At 44.7% G+C, this 25,033-nt stretch overlaps 1 protein-coding gene and 1 pseudogene across 5 annotated transcripts in view; both read right to left on the bottom strand.

Moving 5' to 3' along the window:
* The window catches only part of ZC3H18 (zinc finger CCCH-type containing 18), a 69,387-nt gene that overhangs the window by 2,214 nt on the left and 42,140 nt on the right, over nucleotides 1-25,033 (bottom strand). For 2 of the 4 annotated variants that reach the window (XM_084905032.1, XM_084905034.1), the window contains 8 exons: nucleotides 8,851-9,042; nucleotides 7,631-7,756; nucleotides 4,766-4,867; nucleotides 3,193-3,336; nucleotides 2,657-2,716; nucleotides 1,348-1,508; nucleotides 902-1,104; nucleotides 176-272 (listed from right to left, as the gene is read on the bottom strand). In XM_084905032.1, coding sequence (XP_084761158.1) covers nucleotides 176-272; nucleotides 902-1,104; nucleotides 1,348-1,508; nucleotides 2,657-2,716; nucleotides 3,193-3,336; nucleotides 4,766-4,867; nucleotides 7,631-7,756; nucleotides 8,851-9,042 — 1,085 coding nt within the window. The remainder of the gene's footprint in view (nucleotides 1-175; nucleotides 273-901; nucleotides 1,105-1,347; nucleotides 1,509-2,656; nucleotides 2,717-3,192; nucleotides 3,337-4,765; nucleotides 4,868-7,630; nucleotides 7,757-8,850; nucleotides 9,043-25,033) is intronic. The other 2 variants (XM_084905033.1, XM_084905035.1) reach the window with 1 other exon arrangement.
* Nucleotides 11,146-13,475, bottom strand: LOC311632973 (large ribosomal subunit protein eL34-like; annotated as a pseudogene). The gene has a single exon. The product of its transcript is annotated as a large ribosomal subunit protein eL34-like (transcript).

The following is a 25,033-nucleotide window of genomic DNA, read 5'->3' as shown; positions in this document are numbered from 1 at the left end:
ATTGATGTTTCTATCTCTCTCTTGCTCTCCCTGCCTCTCTGAAATTAATAAAAACATTGAAAAAAAGTAAAACTTTTTCTTAGTTTTAGAGAAGTTCCTTGGGGCCCTTATTTTAAAATAATGGATGAGGTCCTGGTCCCTCCGCCCGTCAGGCCCCTGCAGGGATCGAGCTCACCTCGGTCTGGGGATAAGTTGGCCCGCTTGGCTGGAGGAGGGCTTAGCCTGTCCTTGTCTGAGGGCTCATATCGCTTTCTGCTCCCTTTATCAGCGGCCTGAAAAGATGGAGGGAGCACAGTGAGGACACAGGGTCTGAGCTACTGGCCACCAGTCAAAACTCAGTGAAAGGAACATAGTGTGACATCCTCACACCAGGACCTGCTCCCCTCATCTGGCTCCCTCTTCGCGGTGTGAGTGAAGCAAGCAAGGCCCATGGTTTTGGGGCCTTCATTTTCTGCAGCAAAGATGCTGTGCTCTCTGTGGGGGCCACGAGCCAGGGAAAGGACTCTAGCAGACTCAACCTCTAGCCCTTCGGGTCCCATGGGGCCTTGGAAACATCAACTCACAGAAGCCAAGTTTGCTTTGCTCTGTCCCAGTGCTGACTTGTGGGAACTGGCCAGCCCAGGCACAGGGAGGAGGGCGAAGAGTGTGGGTTCTCGGGACAGGGAGAGCATCCGCCAGGGGAGGCTCTAATGCCTCAGGACATGCTGCAGAACCCATCTACCCTATGCCCACACGCCTCTTCGTTTCCCACAGGACTGACCATCAGGCAGGCAGATGAGCAGGGGTGATACCTGGCCACCAAGTTCAAATGGCCACTTGGTCCCCCCTTGGTCTCAGTCCCAGGATGAGCCGAAGGTAAGTGGCTCCCTGGAGCTCTCACCAGGTGTGCTCAGGGCCTCACCTTGTTCAGCAGTGTCAACTTGATCTCCTTGTGTGCCACAAAAGCACCCTGCTGGGGCTGCCCAGAGGGTGCCTGCTGAGGGGCTGTGGGCTGCTGGGAGGATTTATTGCCTGTGGAAGATTTTGAGGATTTGGGTGGCTGTGTGGATGAGTCCCTTTTCCGCTTATCCTCTTTAACGCCGTCTTCTTTTTTAGATTTTCCTGCTGACAAAAAATGCTTGGTCATTGTCACTGATACCACAGTGGCTTCTCTTGTGGAGTGCCACTTGGTGGAGTGGTGCATTATCAAGAAGGCAACATGTGTGCAGGGACAAAAGTGGGAGGTCACCACATTCTTGTCTGACCAGTTGCACTCAGTGCTGACAGAGGCTACATGCACCCTCTTTACATGAAGAGCCTGCCTTTCCTCTGGAGCCATAACAGGTAGGACACAAGGAGCCCCCATACCTTTCTCCTTCTTGGTCTGGGCTGGGGTGGGGGACCGTGAGCTGGCTGAGGACACAGGGCTGGCCAGGTCTGCATACATGTCGTCCGAGTCCACGGTGTGCACCGAGCTGCTGCTTGATGTGGCGCTGGACACTGAGGAGACGCTGCTCACACTCAGGGACCTAGACATATAAAAGGCCATTTGTGCATGCATGTCCCCGACTGAGGACGGGTTGATTGGGTGGTGGTGGTGGTGGTGTGTTTATGTCTATTTTTCCCAATTCACAGTCTTAAGGAAAACCTGAAATTTCAGAGGGGACTCTGGGTAATTTAAAAAGGTGCCTCATAGTGTGGAGATGCTCACGTTATTTGCTGGACAAGGACATGTGACTAAGCGTGACTCAAGAGTTAGTGATGACAGAACTGAGAGTCCTGGTTAATGATGTACTGAGAGAGCTTCAACCCGCAGACATCAGACACTAGATGGGAGATCACTTAACCCATTGCATGTCTCAGGAAAGCATGCAACGGCCAATCTCACGGGTCCTTGGTTCTTTCACAGCCCACACTGCACAAGGACTTGATATGCACAAAGCTGCTATATCAGTGTCTGCTGAGTACTCTCTCATTAGCTCTGAGAAAACACCAAACACTGTTCCCTAAAATTATCAATTGCTGGACAATGGAGGGGGAAAGAAAGAGAGCCCAATACTTTTTTTTTCTTTTAAGGTTAGGTCTTTAGAAAGATTTGGGTAATGTACATAAACCACCTGCTGCCTAGAAATAAGAGAAAGTTCAACTTAAAGGATCTAAGGACTGATCAATACTGTCTTCTTTTGAAACACCTAAATAACAGAATTCTTTTCCAATTATTTTCTCAGATTAAAAAAAATTGGCTGTCCCTAGCTGCCTCAGGCACAACAGGACAGTGCAGAACCCAATACTCCACACAAAACGAGCATGAAGCCTCCATGTTAATCTCTTTCAATCCTGCTGAACTGGGAGCACCCTGGCTTCAAGCCCGCCAGGTGCTTATGGGGACAGAGGGTGTCCCAGCCCCTCCACATGCTTGGAACCATTAGACCAGACTCCCTACTCTGTGAGCATCAGTCCATTCTCTTCTCTGTGTCCAGGTGGAGATAGTCAGCCAACCACGCTGCTCTTTAACAGCACTGACTGACAGCTATCAGCTGTTAGCCACAGGCTGCCTGAGGGGAGAAAGCCTCACACCCGCGGGGACCTCTCCTAAGGTCCTGGATCTTGACTGGGAGGCAGGAGAAAGGGCAAAGAAGCTGATGAGGACGGGGGCCAGAGAGACGCTGACAATGACCTGGATCTGGAACTAGAGCCGCTGTAGCTGCTGCCGCTGCCACTGCCACTGATGGTCCGCCTGCAACACAATCAAAAGTCCCACCACTCACATCTCTGCAGACTTGACAAAAGGCAGACACTCTCTTCAAAACTAGGGCCAATCACTGGCCCAAGACAGATGTTTAACCAGTAACTTGCTGCAGACCCAGATGTGGGTAGAGCTCTATTTTTCTTTTATGTGCACTATTTCCCCCTCAAAAAGTAAAATAAACTTCTCTTCAGTGTCCCGCCTGGCCCACGCCTCCCCCCCTCCCCCCCCGAAACTGCCTCTTTCCAGGACGGATTCTGGTTGTCAAGGGAGTGCCTTCCCTCCTCAGGTGGAGCAGTGAGATGGGGAAGAAGGCTCAATGAGGTGGCATAACTAGCCCCAAACCTCACAGATCAAGGATAGAATGGGTTCCTGGCCTGGGTTGCTTTGTCCAGGAGATCCCCTCCCCTAGCCCTTGCACCAAAGATACAGAAATCCCCACGAGGCTCCGTGAGTCGTGTGCTTACCTCCTGGGAGGGGTCCTGGCTTGGCGCTCTCTCCTCCTGGCTTCCCGAGGGTCTCCTGGCTTGGCAGGCTCAGGGGTGGGGGCAGTGGTCTTGGGGGCCTGTGGTGGGGCTGGAGGTGGGGCTGGCTTCTTCACCATCTTCTCTCTGTGTCATGAGATGCAAGGAAGTCAGACCTGGTGGAGGAGCCCAGCCAACGACCTCAGGGTGTGACTCGGGGTGCATCGCCAGGAAGGCTAGGTGGGCTGTTGGTCCCATATCACACCAGGCTCTTGGAATGTTTCTGAAGCTATAGGCCTACTTCTCCCCACAGGCAGGAGCCGGAGGTGCATCAGAAGCAAGATTCTCAAGATGAGAGTTCTTGAGAATCGCAGAGAGCTGGCGCTGTGCTCCCCCAAACCTCCTGTCCCCCATGTGGGGTGGCCCTTTGAGGGTGCTGCAGCATGTTCACATGTGGAAACCACACCAAAGAAAACAGCTCCCTACGTTGTTTTTTTTTTTTTTTTTTTTTTTTTTTTTTAAATATCTGCTAATCATTTTGGTGGTGCTGAGCACTCCTGACTCAGATGGAGTACAGAGCATGTACCTATCAGAGACTCTGCCAACAAAGTGATCTCAGCAGCAAACAGAGTCTTGGTCAAAAGCACAGTGTCAGATGAGTCAAATCTTTGCTGATGAAAATGCAGAAGCAAAGCATGCGTCATGCGTGACTCTGTGTGTGAAGTCCTGGCAGGGAAACAGCCACTGCAGGGGCTGGAGTATCTGGATTATGCAGTCTCACAGGTTTGTTAACCCGCACTGAATGGTAAAATGTAGATGGATGAGTTGTGTTGCACAAAAATTATTCCTCAATACGATTCATTTATGAAAGTGAGCTGTTCAGGATTTCCTAAATGTTTCTGAGACCTTTTACTCACTCCATTTAGGATAAAACACTTGTAGTGTGCAGCTTTTCAACACCCGTTATACAGCAGGTGTGGGCTCTTTCCCCACTGAACAAGTAACTACTATAAAGAACAAGTCAGGAAGCAGGGGTTATGGCAAGGACAGGGCCCAAGGCAGGCACGCAGGTCCAGTCTGCTCACACAGAGGCTGCCTTGCCCCTTAGGTGGCAGAATTGATGTCACAGAGAATTAACTACCGACCTCCCTAAAGTGCCTGGCTGAGACACTGCACGTCAGGTGTTACAGAAGTTAGGTGATGGTACAGTTCTCTATGTTTCTGACTTCTCCCATGAGCAGCAAAGGGGAAGAGGAGGCAGAGTCTGGCAGGCAGTTCCCTTTCATGCACTGCAGACACAGCCCTGGGGCTGAGCATGGCAGGAACCTCCTCCTATCTGCCTGCCTGGTAAGAGTGGGGCTGGTGGCTGCACTTGCTTAGAATCCCACCAAGAAGCATGGACATTACACACCCCAAGGAGCATGTAGACCCAGGGGCCATTACGTGTAGGCCCCTAGGTCTACACATTCACCTCTCGGGGTCCTATCTAGAGTTCCCAAGGACTTTTCCACATATGAACTGTGAGGGAGGGAGAAGGCCGGATGCTGCCAGCCCAGCCTGACCACAAGGCACTTACCCTGCTTTCCCGGGAGGCAGAGCTGGCTCCCCCTTGGCTCTGACAGGTCTGTGTGGAGAAGGTGTTGGAGAGGGAGACGGGGATGAGGAGAAGGACCGGGACCTAGGGAGTAAACAGAACTGTGAAAAGGGAGCACCACAGTGCCCTTGTCCAAGTCTGAGAATGCTGGGGATGCCACCTCAAATTCACAGAGAAGGCCACCATGAATTTCTACTTATTTGCCTCAGATTCCTACTTATTTACAGGATATCAGACAGTTCTTGGTCATTTCATAGAGTACATCGCCAGAGGGGAAAGGAGAGTGCTGAGGGGATAGCTGCTAACAGCACTGCTGAGTCTTCTGAGGCCCTGAGCCGTGGGGCATGTGAGCGTGGGCAGGACCGGAAGGGCACAGGCTCTACTGTGTGTGTATGAAATCATAACGAGGAGACACACAGCCTGACCGGGCCATGGCAGCATGGGAGAAATGGAAGGCCCAGTGTGACACCTGACACTCAGGTTGCTGGAAGGTGGGAGTGGCCACAAGAATGGCCAGCAGCACAGGCCCACGAACAGACGTGGCAGTGCTATGCGGCAGAGACTTGTCTGGCCCGGGGAGTGTTACAGCTAAAGGAAATGTGATGAGCTCATTTGGATACAAGATGCAGGGGTCAGAAGGATGACGAAGTCCTGGGAAAGGGGCGCTGGACGAGGTGGAAGCATGGCCTGGCCAGGTTGCTGGCCCCACCATTCAGGATTCACACGACATCACAAAGGAGCCAACCTTTAAAAGGTTTATGGGTTTGCTCTATTTTTCTTCTACTTAGAAATGGAAATGGTCACGTAAAACTTTCAGCCAAGAAACACCAACAGCTAAACTAAGATCAGGGCTTTTGCAGTCACATATGCTGCAATGTACAGAGACAGAGCTTCATAGGAAAAATGCTCATTTCTCCTATCTTCACACTCACTGCCTTTGGCTAGGCAGCCTGCCATGGGAGACAGGAAGGAATGCCAGGCTCAATTCCAAGAAGCTTCTATAACACTGTGCAGCTCGGAATCACCACATGGAGGGGGTGGTCACCTCCTCAGAGTAACCTCATCCCTGGGTCCCATTCCTCAGAAGGCTGCTGCATAGCCAATGCCCACCTGGTGTGCTGCAGGGTGGCACTCTGCTCATGTTCTCAGGTACCACCTGGGCCTGCCCAGGAGCCAGCAGAGGCCTGGAGCCAGGCGAGAAGTGTGCTCAGTGATGGACATTGGAACAGTATAAACACAAGTCGAGAGGAAGGGAAAGTGGAGAAAAGGTGCACCTAATTTTGTGGAAATGGCTACGAAGTCTATTTCCAAACAGAAAACATCCTGAAACTGGTCCAGTACACAGGCTGCATCCTGAGTGGAGTTTCTTTAGATCTGGGTGATGAGGAAGCCAAGCATCCTCCTTGGGGTCCAGCTCCTGAAAGCGCAGCCAGGTCTCCACCGACTCTCCTGCTTGCAGCCCCCTCCCCTCCACGCCCAACTCAGCATGAAGAGGCTGGTAAGCCCACCAGGCTGAGGATGGTTCTTTCTTTGTTTGTCGCCATGGGCCTTGTCATAGCTGTCTCAGTCCTGTCCCTGACCTTAGGGACTTAATGCCATGGGGCCTTCTTAATCTCTCCTTGTGTCCATAGAACACATACAAGAGAAACTGTAGGTGACCTCCCCATGTGATTCTAATGTTTCTAAGTTTCCCAGCTTAGTCTCAGGCTTCTTCCTGCAGCTTTCCAGCCTCGTTTCTTAAATGAAGCAAAGGTTTCTCCCATTGTTGATGCTCTGATCAATAGCTTTCTGTCTTTCACCTCATCTCCTACAGGCAGCATTCCATGATTGCTCCATGACCGGCAGCTGTTCTGGGTACTGCTTCAACTTCCGGCAGGAAATCATGAGGCCCTAGGACCCATAGCTGACCCTCTAGACCCCTGAGAAAAAGGTTTTCTTTATTTGTAAAATATATTTTTATTGATTTTTTTTTTTTAAAGAGAGAGAGGAATGAAAAGAGGGAGAGGAGGAGAGAGGGAGAGAGGGAAAGAGAGACAGAAACACCAGAGAGAAACATCCATCGGCTGCCTCCTGCATGACCGTACTGGGGACTGAGCCTGTAACCTGGGCATGTGCCCTGACCCGAAACTGAACCAGCAACCTTTTGGTGCATAGGACAACGCCCAATCTACTAAGCCACAGGTTTGCTTTTCTTTTTCAAGGTTATTAATATGCACAAGATTCAACATTCATGGAAAACAGGCCCACATATCATCTACTGTTTGTTCTACAGCCCACTTAAAATGTTAACTTGACCTCCAGATTTAACAGCTCTAATAATCTAATGCTGTTCTAATCCTCGTAACAACTGCCCTAAAGTAAGATTAGCTGCCAGGAAATAGTGCCACTGTGGGACAACAAACCACTGCAAAATAAACAAGTCCACTCATTCCCCAAACATCTGGTGATATGCTTCTCAAAGAAGCGTGTGTGTGTGTGTGTGTGTGTGTGTGTGTGTGTGTGTGTGTATGTGGGTGTCTTTATGTGTGTGATGCCTCATTTCTGATTTTAGCATGCCTCCAAAGGTTCTGTGTCCCCTGATATGCACTGTATGTTAAGATCTCCCAGTGTGTGCAGTTTGTTAATTGGCCCCTCACTGTGTATTGCGTAGAATTTACCACAAGACACGTAACTTGGTGAGATTATTCTGAAAACAACAGCACCTGGAAGAACACTGTCAGGATAGAGACATGCCACACAGACATACCCACCCACTCAGATATGCACCACACACACACACACAATAGAGACTTGGGCCACAACCAGAGGTGCCCAAGTTCACTATACCCAATAAGCTGTGGGACATACCTGGACCGGCTGCCTGAGAAGGAGCTGTGTCTGGAAGACCGGCTAGAGTAGGAGCTGTAGGATGAGGACCGGGACCGAGACCTGGACGAACCAGAGCCAGAGTAGGAGGAGGACCGTGAAGACGACCTAGAGCATCAAGGGGGAGAGAAGAGAGACCAGGTCTTTTTCCACCCAGCCCTGCCCACCGATACCAGGCCTGCTGTCCTCATAGACACACCCACCCATATACACCCCTCTAGACACATCCCCCTCATAGACACACCCACCCACATACACCTCTCTAGACACATCCCCCTCATAGACACACCTGCTCCACACAGATATACTCACGATGATATACCTCCCTCCACACAGACACACCTACCCAGATACATACACAAAGATATATCCCCCGCACTCATATAAACACACACAGACATACCTCACCACACTCATACAGACACACCTGCCCTTTGGACACCTCTGTGGACATGCTTAGTCCCACCCTCCTTTTGGTGGGAATGGTGTTTAGAAACCAAGACCTGGATACTGGGTATCTCACTGTTATCTTTTCATTTTGTTTTATGTATCTCACTGTTGGCTGTGACACAGCTCCCAGGCCATCAGTGTATAGAGCCAGGATATGTGTGCTTGTGTGTACAGGTGTCTGTGCACAGATATGTCTATATATTTCTCTATCTGTCCAACGGTGCATGTAGTGAACCCTGACTCCACAATGACATTTCCAGTTCCGATCTAACACTGTGGCTCCCCTGGGTTCCCCCTTTCTGATCTGTAGTGTCTCTCTCTGGCAGGGAAAAGATCCAGCTCTCACCATCCATGACATCCTCACTTGTTTGCGCAGAGCTAGTATATACACAGGTTTCAGAGCTGCTAACCCTGGCTCCCACAATAAATTGTTCTGTTGGTCTCTCCTCTCAGTGTCTTTCCCGGAGTGACTCAGGCAAGCATTCTCCCCAGACAAACACCCCCTGACACCCCCCCCTGCTCTGGTTCACTGGCCAGGTCTGTGTTCCACTGTGAGTTGCCTGAATCCTGGCTGATCTCAATATGTGAAGCTGTAACATGGTTCTAAGTTCCAGTCTACTTTGCTGCTAATGCTGCAGCACCCAGTTACTCAGTAAGTTGAGACCAACAAATGCCTGTTGAGTCTTACTGACTTCTCCCCAGGCCACGACAATATCATTCCTGTGGTGTTTATGCACAGCCTGCCTCCTTACCTGGAGGAATTGGAGGCAGAGGCTGATGAGGCTGATGTTTTTCGACGCCTTCGTGCACGGCTAGGGGAGACCGATACTCCAAGTTTCTTCTTTGGAGACTTGGACCGGCGCCAAGGGTCTTTCCACTCATCTGCTCGCTTCACCTGTGGCCCAGTGGAGACTGCCTCCTTCTTTGGTGGCTCAGCTTGTCGGCTAAAAAACACAGAGAGGTTAGCAATTCTCGGGCAACCTGTCATTTGCTAGTATATTGCTATTTTGTGAAAGATACTAAGAGGTGAGATTATGATCTAACTGACTTATCTGAGAAATGCCTGAAAAATAACAGGTCATTGGGGAGAAACCAAGATGGCGGCATAGGTAAACACCTAAACTGCTGCCTCGCACAATTTCAAAATTATATCTACAAGACAAAACGGACATCATCGAGAACCACAGGAAGGCTGGCTGAGTGGAAATTTTACAACTAGAAGGAAAGAGAAAAGCACACTGAGACTCAGAGGAGCTGCAGGAGGCAGAGGTACAGATGCGCACACATGGAGTGGCAACTGAGTATGAGGCTAGCTTTCTCAAGCGGGAGACAAAAGCTCCCAACTGCACTGAACTCCAGTTCTGGGCAAGACTCTGGGGACCCAGACTCATTCAGGGAGAAAATGGACTGTCTAGCAGTGGGTGGAACTTGAGGGCAGCTTTTTCTGAGATGCTTGCAGCGATTACCATGGGACACTGAGACGTGGGCTTATTAGGGCAGGGCTGATGGGAAACCAATGCTGTCTGCTCTGCCCTGAGACTCTGCCCCATCCAAGCTGAGCACAGAGGCTTTTCCAAGTCTTGTCTCATAAGGGTGTCTCCAGCACAGAAGTTCTCCCAGCGTAGACACAGCTGATCCTCACAGCCAATTGGCCTGCATGTCAATTCTCCCAAGTGATACCAACAACAATCAAGGCACACAGCCCACAAAGGGGTGCACCAAGAGTGTCCACCTCAGGTAACTGGGTAGGCTGAGCCACTGGGACCATTGGATACCCAGCACACAAAGCCACTATATCAACTCAGGGAAGCAGCCTAAATGTGGAGAAAAAGAAACAGATCACAAATAAAAGAAATGGAGGAAAGCAAATGACTGGAGATAGAGTTCAAATCCATGGTTATAAGGTTTTTCAAGAATTTCCTAGAAAAGCCCGATAAATTTAGTAAGATCCTCAAGGATATGAGAGAGACCCTCGAGGATATGGAAAAGGACCAACTAGAAATTAAGCATACACTTACTGAAATAAAGCAGACTAGAGGATCACAAGAATCAAGTCAAAGATCTGAAATACAAAGAAGCAAAAAACACCCAACCAGAAAAGCAAAAAGAATCCAAAAATATGAAGATAGTGTAAGGAGCCTCTAGGACAACTTTAAGCATACCAACATCTGGATTATGGGGGTGCCAGAAAAAAAGAGAGAGCAAAAAAATACTGAAGACCTATTTGAAGAAATAATGACTGAAAACTTCCCCCACCTGGTAAAAGAAATAGAATTACAAGTCTAGGAAGCACAGAGAAGCCCAAACAAAAGGAATCCAAAGAGGACCATACCAAGACACATCATAATTAAAATGCCAAAGGGAGAATATTAAAAGCAGCCAGAGAAAAAGTTAGTTACCTACAAGGGAGTATCCATATGATTGTCAGCAGATTTCTCAACAGAAACTATGCAGACCAGATGGGAGTGGCAAGAAATATTCAAAGTGATGAATAGCAAGAACCTACAACCAAGATTATTGTACCCAGCAAAGCTATCATTCAGAATTGAAGGGTAGATAAAGAGCTTCACAGATAAGGAAATGCTAAAGGAGTTCATCACCACCAAACCAGTAGTATATGAAATGCTGAAGGTATTCTTTAAGAAGAGGAAGAAGAAAAAAAAGGGAAAGATAAAAATTATAAACAACAAATACATATTTATCAACAAGTGAATAAAAAAATCAAGTGAATAAAAAACAGAATATAATAGAATCTGGGGCATAAAAAGGTAGTGGACTGACAATTCTTGGGAGGAAAGGGGTGTAGGAAGTGCGGGAAGAGACTGGGCAAAAATCGCACACCTTTCGATAAGGACAGTGGGGGAGGTAAAGGCAGAGGGTGGGGTGGAAACTGGGTGGCGGGGTGCTATGAGGGAAAAAAGAGGAACAATTATAATAATATCTCTTTCCATAAATGGTTTCTGCTCATGTTTCTTTTTCAGGGAAATACCCATCTTTCTCCTTCACTGTACCTAATACTGGTGCTTCCTCTTTTTCAATATAATTACTTATTGAATTCCTATTTTTCCCACTAGAGTGTAAGCTCTGTGAATGACAGGGATGGAATCAGCCTTATATAACATATTCTCTAGAGCTGGCACACAATACTTATGAAATTAAAAGGATAAAGTATTTTTTTTCATTAGAAATTTTGTGAGTTATCAAACCCAACTCTTAAAAACATTGGTTTAATTCACCCAGAGAACATCCTGATTAAAACCCCAGTGTCCAACTGAGGGCTGGTAAGTTATCAAGAGGAGACTCTACTGAGCTCAATGGCAATTCCTTGTAACTCCTGGCCAAACTATATAAATACTGACTAAAGATAGGCAGATGAGACCAACTGAAACAAATCAAGGCCTCAACGTGAAAGCCACATTCTGCACAGGAGAACTGGGAGTGAAGGGAGGCGGCAGTCACTGAGTCCTAACTGTGGGAGCCCACCCACTACTGTCCAGGAGCTCAGGGTGCAGAGAAAGTGGGAGTGGGAGGCTCAGAAGCTCTTTGGAAGAAGCTCAGCTCCAAATCAGAAACAACTACAAACCTAACATCCCCACTTAAATATGAGCCGAAGTAGAGTTCCCACTAACAGCATAATATGAAGGTACCTGCTGGTCCTGTGATTTTTTAAAAATTAAAATATTATAAGTTCACTTAAAATTTAAAAAACAAACAAACCGGAAAGACAAGAAAATAAAAGTCCTGCTATCTGAACTCTCCAGGGACAGCCAACACTGCATCTCTGCATGTCCTCTCCATCTCTCATTTTCTACAATGCACACTTGCACGTGTGCTCACACTCTAAACACAGCTGGGACCTGCCTGTGACTGCTGGGCCAGCAGCAGGAGCAACTCTTCCTGTCATCCATTTGTGGAGATGTGGTCTTTCTTGACTGTGTGGCAATTCACTGTCAGATTTTATATAATCTGAATGTTTCCACATGGTTAGCTGTTTTTTAACTTTTAGAAAACACAAAACATTAAAATGACCCGTTATATATACATTTTATGGACATCTTTTTTTAAGGTTAAATGCCTAGGAAGTGAAACCAGTGCATCAATAGGAACGAGCATTTACAGGTTTGTGGTAGACTGTCAAAAATTTTATCCTAAAGTGAAAAACCGATTCATAATACCCCACCAGTATGAGGTGTCCATGTTATCTGACTCTCAACTATGGTAGGTTCCTGTGTTACCAGTGAAACACCATAAGCACCACCAGATAAAAATAAACCCCAAATGTTGACAACTGTGGGGTCTTCAAGGTGTAGATGGTTCATTCTAAATGTTGTTCTTGCTAAATGTTAAAATGTAGCACAGTATTTTCTTTAATGAGCTTGACTGAAACCCAACAATGGCAAATACAGAATTTGGTTCCCATTTGTTCCTATTGTTACCTCCAAGGCTGGAAATTTCTGTCTTCTATACGTACTGACACCCGTGAGCTCTGGTCGTCTATTTTGTTCTTGGCCAATTTTCTAGTAAGCTCTTCAGTTACAAAGAATTGGAACCCTTTCCCAGGCTACTTGCTTTTTAAGGTGTTGGGTGATGGTGTCTAACATACAGTGTAACATTTTAACTGTCAAAGCAATTCCTTTTCCTTCTCTTGGATAGCTTCCTATAGGCTTATAGAGTCCGTCTCCATTCCAAGTCATATTCACTTGCATTTTTCTTTTAGTTGATCTGGAGTTTCTTTTTTTCAACCATTCCTGAAGCACTGTCAAACCAGCACCGCTTTTACAAATGGTTTGTGATGGGATACCATCTTTATTTTATTTTATTTTTTTTAACAGAATGAGACTTTTGTTTTTATTACTCAAAAAAGCTTCATTTTTAAATTTATTTAGCTTTTCAACTCTGTGCTTGTGCCTTCAACACTTTTACAACAATTTTTTGCTCCTCAATAAGGAAAGCACGCTTGATCCTGTCACGGACACATTTAGCACACATGGATCCACCATAGGCCCTCTGACGTGTTTTTTCGTTTTAGACAACCTCATTAGAACTTTAGGTCTCACAGCACCAACTCCTTGAAGTCGGCCCAGGCACACACCACATGCAGATTTGGGTGCTTTCCCAACCTTCTTGGTGTAAAGGTAAACAATTCTATTACCAGGGGTTGGGGACAGTCTAGTTTTGTTAGAGGCTGTATTGTAGGACAGCCTCCGGCGGTATGTCAAACGCTGAACCATGGTGAATACCTGAAGTCACCATTCCCGGAAGAGGAAAAGGAATGGGATACCATCTTTAAAAAAAAAAAAAATTTTTTTTAAATTGATTTTTAGAAAGGAAAAGAGAAGGAGAGGGAGAAACAATGTTGTGAAAATATAACATTGACTAGCTGCCTTCTGCATACCTCTCATGGGGATCAAACCTGCAACTTGTGCAGTTGCCCTGAATAGGAATCCAACCATAACCTCCTGGTTTATAAGTTGATGCTCAACCGTTGTGCCACATGACTCATGATATTTTCAATTTATAATGGGTTTATTGGGATGTTGAAAAGCGTCTGTTACCTCCCCCTCCCCCAACTTTGCAGGGGCCTGAACCTTCACCCCTTCTGAGGGAGGCCTCCTGCCCCCATGGCTGCTTCGCTTCCCATGCACAGCTCAAATCAGGACCCAGGCAACAAACAGACTTGGCTGACAGCAGATGCCCTCTCAATGCAACAAGATTTGTTTGAGATGTCTTGGAGACATGGCGTGGGGAAATGGGTTTTTGCTATCCAAATTCAGCCTAGACCCAGGAATGCTGAGGGCCTACTCAAGAAGGCAAATAATTCTTTCCACTAATATACACAGGGTAAAATAAGATTGTTGTTAGGGTGTTGAATTTGACAGTAGAATAGTAGTCAAGTTTTCAGAGTAATTTAAATTGGCTAATTGAAACAAGCGAATATTCTAGAAAAACTGAATGTACTGTACCAAAAGCTGTTCTTAAAGTGTTAACAAAAATTTTGACTGACAATTCAACTCATGGTAAAATTGCACAACATGTAATGAACCTAAAGCAGTCATATTTTAGAGCAAAAAATTAAAATGTAAAAGCTATCAAGACTACATTATAAAATTCCCAAAAGCCTCCTAATATTTAAATTTAAAAAAGGCGGTGATAGAAGAATATCATGTAAGGAAAAATATCCTGTAAGTAAATTACACATAGAAAATTTTTACTTTAGAAAATTAAGTTTAGCCGAGACCGGTTTGGCTCAATGGATAGAGCGTCGCTTGGGGACTGAAGGGTCCGGGGTTCGATTCCGGTCAAGGGCATGTACCTTGGTTGCGGGAACATCCCCAGTAGGGGGTGTGCAAGAGGCAGCTGATCGATGATGACTCTCTCATCGATGTTTCTAACTCTCTATCTCTCTCCCTTCCTCTCTGTACAAAATCAATAAAGTATATTTTTAAAAAAAAGAAAATTAAGTTTCATTTGTAACGCTAATAGCAAGAAATCCATGAAAAACACACATGGTGTCAAAACAAGCCAGAGGAAAATCATTTGGGCAAAAAAATGAAAAAGGACCCCAGTCAAATTTATCGAAAATATTCCTTTACTAACTTTTGGTGGAGAATATGTTTATATATTTTCAGAAAATAACTCCAAGACTATGTGGATTCCTGCAATAGAGAGGAATTGACAGGACTGCTCCAGCCATGAAGACAGAGAGAAACAGTCCAGAGATGGAAGATGCTGACAACGCCTTGCCATACTAGCAGACAGCAGCTGTGCGTCGCTGAAGGATGCCCAGGACCAAACCAGAGACAGTCGGACCTGCATCACCACCATTTGTCCACCATCCAGAACTGAAATATCATTGCTGACATGTACACACAAGAAAATGTTCGACATTGAAATTGGTACTCAAAAGAACTGTTGGCCCAGAAAGAAACTCACTACAGACTGATTAATTTGCCTCTCAGCAAGTAACCATTATGGCTTGTCTCATTTTTGGTTTTTTAAGTGTATTTCTTGTATCACATGATCTCACGCATCTAAGGGAACTAATGAACAACATAAGCTGAAGAACAAAAACAGAGCCGGTAACAGGGAAGCATTGATCAAATTGTCAAACCTCAGAGGGAAGGCAGGGGAGGGTAGAGAAAAGGGGGAGAGATCAACCAAAGGACTTGTATAAGCCTAACCAGTGGTCATGGACAACAGTGGGGTGGGGACATACATGGGGAGGGGTTTGGGATGGGAATAGGGGGATGAGGACAATTATGTGATACCATAACCAATAAAGAAATCAATTATGTGATACCATAACCAATAAAGAAATTTTACTTTGTGGTAGGCCCTGCCTATGTTTATCTACAGAAGATCTTTAGTAACAGACCCTGCTCTCCCAGTTCCACTGGGCTTTGGTTTACAATGTTATTAAACTTATTAATAGCATGTTGCAATTATTAATGTCTTCTTTTGTGGGTGTCAACAAAGAATAGTTTTCTTTATTAAAGATCTTGCCTTTTTGGGGTAGATTTTTAGTTTCTATTATAAATTCTCTTCACCAGCATTTTGATATCTAGTTATATCACAACATATAAAAACCATTACCTGTTGATATTTTCACAACTGTTTAATCAATCAATCCACCAACGAGCAAGTTCCATTATTTGCCAAGAGTAACATATCAGGAGCAACACCCAACATTTAAAGACTGCCATAAGGACACACTGAATTGAGGTAGAAAATCCGTTATCTTGGCCCAAACCCCGAGAGTTATTACCACAAAAGCTCACAAACACGTCTTCCTGGAAAAGTAATCCATGAAGGAAGCAAAACCTGTCTGAGGATTCCAGCCTGTCATAGGCCACCAGGGAACTGCTTTCACCTTTATACTTCCTGTGTATTCTCATTCTAAAAATGTAACAGGAAATGGGACACCTTGGTCACTAGGTTTTTCATTAGTCATCAAGTGGCCCAGCTCTATCAATTTGCAGTCCTTCTAACAAGAAGAACAGATGGAAATCAAGGGAATGATTCATAACATAGCTGTGACAGTACTAAAAGTTTTTGCTGTAGTGACTGGGAAAGAGAAAGAATGCTACTAAACCCTGCCCCATCACAGCATAGAAAAGAAAACTATTGTACTTGAGACCACAGACAGGTGGCCAACACAGACCTCCATAATCTTTTAGAGGAAATGCTGCCTCACCAGGAAGAATCTGTTATTCACTCTGGAGATAAGGCTATGGGTTTCAAACAAGGCTGGCTCCTTTAACAGTGCTGGAACAAGACCTGGATGTCCCTAAAGCCTTTCATTTTCTGGGCTGGTGCCATGGCTGGGCCTGAACTCATACCACCTCTAGAGCAAGCACTACACTGAGGGAGCAAATAGCTGGCTCCACTTCCGCCTGAAAATCTATCTGTATAGATAAAAGGCTAAGATGTAAAGTGTCCCCTTGGGAGTTTGATTGCTCGTTATGATATGCGCTGACCACCAGTGGGAGGAGCAGAACAAAGGAAGTCCCCAGCTGGCAGTTGGGTAAGGGAGCCCTGGCCAGCAGCCAGAAAGCCCCGATAGGCCCTGATCACTGGCCAGGCCTAGGGACCCTACCGGTGCACGAATACAGGTGGTACTTGGATTTAAAATCATGCAGTTGGAACAAAATGAAGATCAGGGATCACTGTGTTTATTGAGTCACTCTGCAGACCACTAAAGTCAAATAATAATGAATTTAACCTTGGGGACCCAAACCAGAAAGTAATGTTTTCAGACTTGGATGCAAACTTAAATATCTATTTTAAGTCTGAAAAGAATGACTGAGTTAATAAAGAATAAAAAGTTCATTAAAAGTTCCATCTGGGCCCTAATCGGTTTGGCTCAGTGGATAGAGCATCGGCCTGCAGACTGAAGGGTCCCAGGTTCGATTCCTGTCAAGAGCATGTAGCTTGATTGTGGGCACATCCCCAGTAGGGGGTGTGTAGGAAGTAGCTGATTGATGCTTCTCTCTCATAGATGTTTCCAACTATTTCTCTCCCTTCCTCTCTGTAAAAAAATCAGTAAAAAAAATATTTTTAAAAAAGTTCCATTTGGGCCTGCTGGCATAGCTCAGTGGTTGAGCACTGACCTATGAATCAGGAGGTCACGGTTAAGTTAGATTCCCAGTCACAAGCACATGCCTGAGTTGTGGACTCAGTGGGCATATCCCCAGTGTGGGATGTGCAGGAGGCAGCCAATCACTGATTCTCTCTCATCATTGATTCTCTCTCACCTGGGTGGATGCCTGCCAGCTGAAGAAACTCAATTCTCCCTTCTTTTGGAATGCCCACCTCACGTAAAGTCCCATGCATTCCCCTCCAAGGACTATCATTACTTTATATGATCCACCCAGCTGGCTGTAACCCTCCTCTAACTCTTTCTCAAACCATTTCTAACTCTCTATCCCTCTCCCTTCCTTTCTGAAATCAATAGAAAACACATATTTTTTAAAAGTTCCATTTGGGGAAAATGTTCATATTATATTGGAGAAGGGCACAGGGAAGAGGCAAAGCAGGTATGCTCCCAAAATCTCCCTCAGTTAGCGTGGAAATGGACCCACTGCAACAGTAGCAGTCATCTCCAGGCCATCTTTTCTACCTTTAAAGTTTTTCAAACTTTCTTAAATCATCATGGTTTCCATTTATTACAGAAAACACCTCAAACGTTATCTAAAAGTTCCCCATTTCTGCAAAGAAAACCTTTTAATACTGTTGGCAAGTACGTAACTCTTAGGGATTTTATTAGTAATTGGTTTTAATGATGTGTTCTTACCTCTTATAGGAACCTCAAAGAAGAAGGAAAGTGCCCCTGCCCACTGAACAAAGGCGCTGAGTCTAAAGTAGCTCATAAACAATACAATGCCACGAATATCAGTCCTCAACGGTATCTATACGAAACACCATCAGGGCCAGCAAAAGCTGTCCTGTGCAAAGAAGCAAATTAAACACGACCCAGTCAGTAAGGGAACATTAACTAGAGAGCAGGGATTAGGCTGATGTGCCCTGGAAATCCTGGTGAGGCTGGCACCTCTGACCATGGAGTCCATGAACCAGGTCCCCAAACAGGTTTGCTCAGGCTGTGAAGTCATTCTGGTGCCCAAGCTGATGGCAAAGAAGTAGGGCTGTTTCTGCTTTCTGAGAACACAAGACATTGGAAACCGAAGCCTTTCTCTCACTGAATGATAGTTTCCCAAGAGAAGAGCCTGGAAAACTAGAGACAAACTATACCCAAATGGAAAACAACCGGCTTGCCATGCCACCCACCAAAGACGAAGATGTAAATGGGAAGAAAAGCCAGCTGAATGGAAACAGCTGGCAAAGTAGGACCTCAGCTAGAAATACTGCCATTGAGAGCTGGTGGAATAGATTTGGAATTTGCATAAACACTTCTGAATGGGGGGGGGGGGGGAGATAAAGAGGGGGAGGGTGACTTTTCAGTAATATTTGATGGAAGAAGTGGCTGTACCCAGGCACAGCTATGACACAATCTTATCTCCCAGGCATCCTGGGAACAAATGCCATCTGTTTTATGACTGTCAGATAAAATGTCACAACAAGACACAACAAAGGGGCCTTGAGTCAACTCAGGAGGAGCTCACATCTTACATCACTGACAGAGGTATGAGTGCCAATGATGCAAGGTGACCATAGTGAGCGGGTCTGGAAACTCCGACTTGGGCAACTGCCAGGTTTGGGGTCAAAGGTAAAAAAAGATAAAAAGAATGAAAGTTCTTTTCTAAAATAAAAGGATACACATCATATATATATATATTTTTAAAGGGGGAATTCCAAGTACACGAATATTCTCTCAACTGAACTCACATTCAGTTTGGAGAAGCTCAGAATACTTTCCATGGCAGCTCCGCTGTGCTATTTCATCCAGGAACTTTTGTTGAACATTACACTGCTCACCTCCTTAACACCGAGCAGAACTGACCATGGAAGTCCCCCAGTGCGCTCAGGGGCTACAACGTCCTTTTCCTGGACTACCCAGTGGCCCTTCCTGCCTGGCCTCCAAGTGCACACTGCCTTTGAATCCCTTCCTGCCCTATGCCACACAAGGCAGGAGGCTCCTATTCCCAGCTCACCTGGTGGATGTCTGCCAGCAGAAGAAACTAAATCCCGCCCTTCCTTTGGAATGCCCACCTCGCGTAAAGTACCGTGCGTTCCCCTCCAAGGATTATCATTACTTTTTATGATCCACCCAGCTGGCTGTAACCCTCCTCCAACCTCTACCATGCTGTGTGGCCTCTCTTATGGACCTACACACAAATAAGAATGTGATCTAACTTGTATTTCCTATTTCCATTTCTCAACCGTGTCTCTCTCACAGGACATAGCAGAAGGCCCATAGCAAATCCCAGAACCCTGACTGGGTGGCTGTGATGGAGTAGGGTTTTCCGACAGTCCTTCCAAGGGAAGGTGGGAACAAGTTTTCCCTGGTTGGGAGGAACTTGGGGATAAAAGATCCATCGCTTTAATCCTCAGATTCTGAAAACATATTTAAACTTAACCACAAGCAGGTAAACCTGAGAGAGGTAACTACTAACAAGTTACCTTTTAAGTTCTAAGGGAACAGAAATAAATGTATCTGTACTGTTTCAAGTGGTGGGCAGATATCATTAAGACTTTCTGTTTCCAAGATGAGGGCTTGTCATTTGAATACATTTTATGAGTTTCCAAGACTATGAACATTGACTTAGGTTTCATGTAATTATCTACATCCCATCATCCTTGGTCCCCACAGTGAATACACAGCTATCACTATAAACGGAGTAAGGTTCACATAGGCTCAACAATGCTTCTTTCTAATTCAGAATTGTATTTGTATTAATCTGTACTTATCTAAATCCTATCCATATCCTATCTATATGAATGCATTAGAGACAACTATTTATCTTTTCATCTTTATCAAATAGTCGGGCATGTACTGGATAATTCAGTCTGTAAGGAGTCAAGAAATTAAACAGGAATACACTTTATCTCAACCCAGCTGGAGTGACTTAGTGTTTGAGCATTGACCCAGGAACCAAGAGATCACTAGGGCACTTGCCCAGGTTGCAGGTTTGATTACCAGTAGGGGGCGTGCAGGAGGCAGCTCATTGATGTTTCTTTCTACCTCTCTCCTTCCTCTCTCTCTAAAAATAAATAAAAATATTAAAAAAAAAAAAAAAAAAAAGTCCTGGGCACAATTTTTTTCTCCAAACCAAATAAATAAGCCCTGTTCAGGACAGAACATAATGAGAGATTAGAAAGATAAAACAGACATATTAAATTCTCAGGACAACAGAAAGATCAGTGACTGTTTTAAAGCTGAGCCTAAGTGCTGGGGATTTTTTTTTTTTAAAAAACATTGATTTGTTGTCCCTCTCCTTAAAAAAAAAAAAAAAAAAAAAAAAAAAAAAATATATATATATATATATATATTTTTTGGGTCTAGTAATAATTAATGTCGTTTTCTAATACTTTTTAAAATCGAATTTATTTAAACAATACAACAAAATTTAATCAATAATATAGTTGCCGTTGTTTTCTACTACTTGTGCCCAATGCTCAGGAAGCATTTTAATCCCTCTGTTGTAAAATTCTTGTGATTTTGATGCAAAAAATTCGGTCAATGCATTTTTGAGGCATTCTTCATTATTAAATTTTTTTCCAAGAAGAAAGTTTTGCAAAGAACGAAACAAATGGTAATCGGAAGGGGCAATATCAGGAGAATATGCAGGTTGAGGGAGAACTTCCCATTCCAACTGGTGCAGTTTTTCAGCAGTGATTCTTGCAGTATGCGGTCGTGCGTTATCGTGGTGAAGAATTACGCCCTTCCGATTAATCAGCGCGGGTTCTTTTTCTCTTAAAGCTTGGGCTAACCTTTCCAATTGGGCACTATACACTGCACTTGTAATGGTTTGGTTAGATGGTAAAAGTTCATAATGAAGAATTCCTTTAAAATTCCACCAAACACACAACATCACTTTTTTCGCATGCAAGTCAGGTTTTGGCGTGGGCTGCGAAGCCTCATTTTTGTCCAGCCATTGAGGCCGCCTTTTCAAGTTAACATACAGCACCCATTCATCTCCGGTAACAATTTGCTCTAAAAACGGCAAACGGTTTTGACGAGAGAGGAGCGAACTGCAAATTGTGACTCTTTGATTACGGTTGTTGTCGCTCAACTCATGAGGAACCCATTTTCCAAACTTTTGGACTTTGCCAAGTGCACGCAATTGATTGGAAATTGTTTTTTGTGAACAATTTAAAGTTGTCGCAAGCTCTTGTTGGGTAATTTGAGGATTTTGCACCAAAAGAGCTTGAAGAGCTTCTTGATCAAAATTGGACACACGGCCTCGACCACTCTTGTCATCTAACGAAAAATTTCCCTCGCGAAATTTCTCAAACCAACGCTGGCATTTTCTGGCGCTAACTGCATCTTGACCAAGAGCACTACAGATGTTTTTTGCAGCCTCACTTGCTTTTCTTCCTAATTGGAACTTGTAAAGCATGCAGTGCCGAATATGCTCTTCATCCGCCATCTTCTTAGCCCTAGTTTTGCAACAAAAACCAAACCAAACACAAACTTTTTCAAGCAAAACTTGTTAATTGCACTTCACACGTTCTGTAGATACCACGTGTTTGAAGGTTATGTCAATACAAGTCAACGCCAAGCAAGATTTTAAACGAATGTTTAAAAACGACATTAATTATTACTAGACCCAAAATATATATATATATATATATATATATATATAAAATTGATTTTTTCCAGAGAGAAAGATAGAGAGTTAGAAACATCAATGAGAGAGAAACATCCATCAGCTGCCTCTTGCACAACCCCTACTGGGGATGTGCCCACAACCAAGAACATGCCCTTGACTGGAATTGCCCTGGGACCTTTCAGTTCACAGGCCGATGATGCTCTATCCACTGAGCCAAACTGGTTTCGGCCCCCCTCTTCCTTTTAAAAATCAGTTTATTGAATTTTGGCGATAAAGGGAGAGGGAATAAGAGAAACATCAACGTGAGAATGCAACATTGATGGGCTCCTGCATGCTGCCACTGGGGATTAAGCCTGGGAACTGGACATGTACCCTTGATGGGGAATTGAATCCTGACCTTCTGGTACACAGGATGACACCCAACCAACTGAGCTACACTGGCTAACGCATGCTGGGGATCTTGAGCAGTCTGAACACCTGGCTCATCAGAGCAGTAAGTGTTATGACAGAGCCTGGGGTGGGAAGCTGGGTGACCTGCCCATCACAGAACATCAGGACAGTGTCATCCTGTTTCCTTGAGTAATGCACATCCAGGTGTGGTGTCTGACACATTCAGGATCAGCAAATGCATACAACACCATCATGTGGGCCTAGATATAATCAATCCCAACTAGTGATGTCCAAATTCAGGAAATCAATGAATTTCACCATATAAGATGGGCATATCAATGGGATGGCACGGAAAGGTGATGATAAACCATCCATTGCTGGAGACTAAGCAGAGAGGAAACCGAGAGGACCAGCACCATACTGGGCACAACCAGAGGAGAAGGTGTTGGGCCCAAGAAAACAGGGAGAGAAAAGCCACCATAAGGTGAGGAAAATCCAACATATATTTTTCTCCCAAAAAAAGACCAGCAGAGTCTCATGGACCAGTCAGGACCTGAGTGACATCATCGTCTCTCTAGGGAGACAGAAGGCTACACAGATTCAGCCACAGCCATAAGGGCAAGCCTGAACTACAAAGAAACACACAGGATAGCAATTGCGTTTAACTGCCATTACCCTCCCTAACTTCAGCTACGTATTTCCTGCCCCAGAGGGTGATCCTTGACAGTGGTTCTGAGCCTTTGTAGGGGAGTTACAAATTCCTTTGAAGAAGGATATACATGCTCCCCAACCCACCCTGAGATGCCTGGTGTGCCTCAAACTGGAGACCTGCAAGGTATGGACAACTATGAGGGTGAACTGACAGCCTACCACATACCTGTACTGACAGGTCACGCACAGGATGCTGGCAGCCCCAGACTCCAGAAGCCCATCTGGGAAACAACCAGGCTTCAGTGAGTGTGAAAAAAGGGACAGGGACAGGTGCTCCCTTATGAGGATTAAGCAAATCTTCTAGGAAATGATGAGCCTGCCATTTCAACCCCAAGGGGCACCAAATCTCAAATGCATATCTGAATATTTGGTAACTAGCTTTACAGATGACAGGCAGTTTGAGAAATTCCTCTGGGAAGGTCACAGTTACTATTTACATCTAGAATGAAATTAACTTCTTATGCCAAAGAACATCCTAGTTTCCTGCCTCAGCTATACAAGGAAAGCACAGCCACTGGCTTGACTAGAAAGAGTGGACAGAGGTTTCACAAAAAAATTTCCCCCTAGCTACATATATGCATTCTATAGAATTTCATAAATGTTATTGTTAAAAGATTCTGCCCTATCTAAAAGTAACACCACTATAGGAAGGCAAAAGCTCTTAAAAGACATACTTACAAAAGTAAACCCTGGGTGAAGAGTTATGCAATCACTAAATACAGAAGATAGAAGATAGAAGACAGAAGAGCTCTGGCTGATCAAGGCAAAGGAACTAAGGAGGTCGTGCTGGGAAATTCTGCTCTTGTGAAACCCCAGCCCTCAAGGCTGGTAGTAGAGGATCAAAGATCGGAATTCAAGACTCCCCGCACCAGTGAGACAGGCTGAATCCTAACCAAGTGACCAGAGCACCCCCACCTCTGTTGATGGCAGTTGGTGCTGGGGTGGAGGACCATTGAAAAAGCATAAGTGAGAGTTTGGGGAGGAAAAGGGAAAAACCAGGTCAGAAACGGGGGATAGAGGTGGGGAGAGGCTAGAGAATAGACCTACCTAGTTTAGTGAAAAAAGCTGTATCTGATTTTAGGAAGAACTCACTTAATCAAGCTTCCTGAGTTCCAACCTACTAGTTCAAAAGAAGCAAAAATAGAAATATAAAAATCAAGCTTTTCCGTTCAAATAAATACACAAAGTCCCAAGATAAAGAGTGATTACTAGATAAATATCACATGATTTCACTCATTTGTGGACTATAATGAACAACATAAACTGATAAGGAAAAATAGACCCAGAGACATAGAAGCATTGAACAGACCGTCAAATCTCAGAAGGAAGACAGGGAAGGGTGGGAGAGAAGGATAAGAGATCAACCAAAGGACTTGTATGCATGCATATGAGCATAACCAATGGACACAGACAGTAGGGGGGTGAGCGCATGTGCTGGGGGTTGGGAGTGCTGGGGAGAGGTCAATGAGGGTAAAAGGAGACATAGGTAATACTTTAAACAATAAAGAATTTAAGTTAAAAAAAGTGATTATTGTAATAGAAAGATTCATCAAAGCAGCCTTTTAAAGAATGAACTCTCTCATTGTATCAAAATATGTGATTTACCCTGAAAGTTCTGTAAGCACATTACTTTGCCCAATGTTAGGAAAGCATTAAAAAATATAACAAATTGCCGAAACCGGTTTGGCTCAACGAATAGAGCATCCGTCTGCGGACTGGAAGGTCCCAGGTTCGATTCCGGTCAAGGGCATGTACCTTGGTTGCGGGAGGCAGCTGATCGATGTTTTTAATTCTCTATCCTTCTCCCTTCCTCTCTGTAAAAAATCAATAAGATATATTTTTAAAAAAGGTTAATATAAAAAAATATAAGAAACTCATACAACTCAGTAGCAATATGCCAAAACAGTCAGATTAAAAAATGGGCAAAGCTTCTGACTAGACAATTTCTCAAAGACACACAATCAACAAATATATGGGGGAAAAAAATGTTCTACATCACTAATTATCATAGAAATGCAAGTCAAAACCACAATGAGTTATCTCCGTACACCTGTTAGAATGGTTATTATCCAAAGCAAGCAAACAAACAATCCAACAAACAAAA

Source organism: Pipistrellus hanaki (assembly GCF_964339955.1).
Source record: "Pipistrellus hanaki genome assembly, chromosome: 15".
NCBI classification, from domain to species: Eukaryota; Metazoa; Chordata; class Mammalia; order Chiroptera; family Vespertilionidae; genus Pipistrellus; species Pipistrellus hanaki.
Note: the sequence above shows the minus strand (reverse complement) of the source record. Positions and strands in the feature narration are given on the sequence as shown.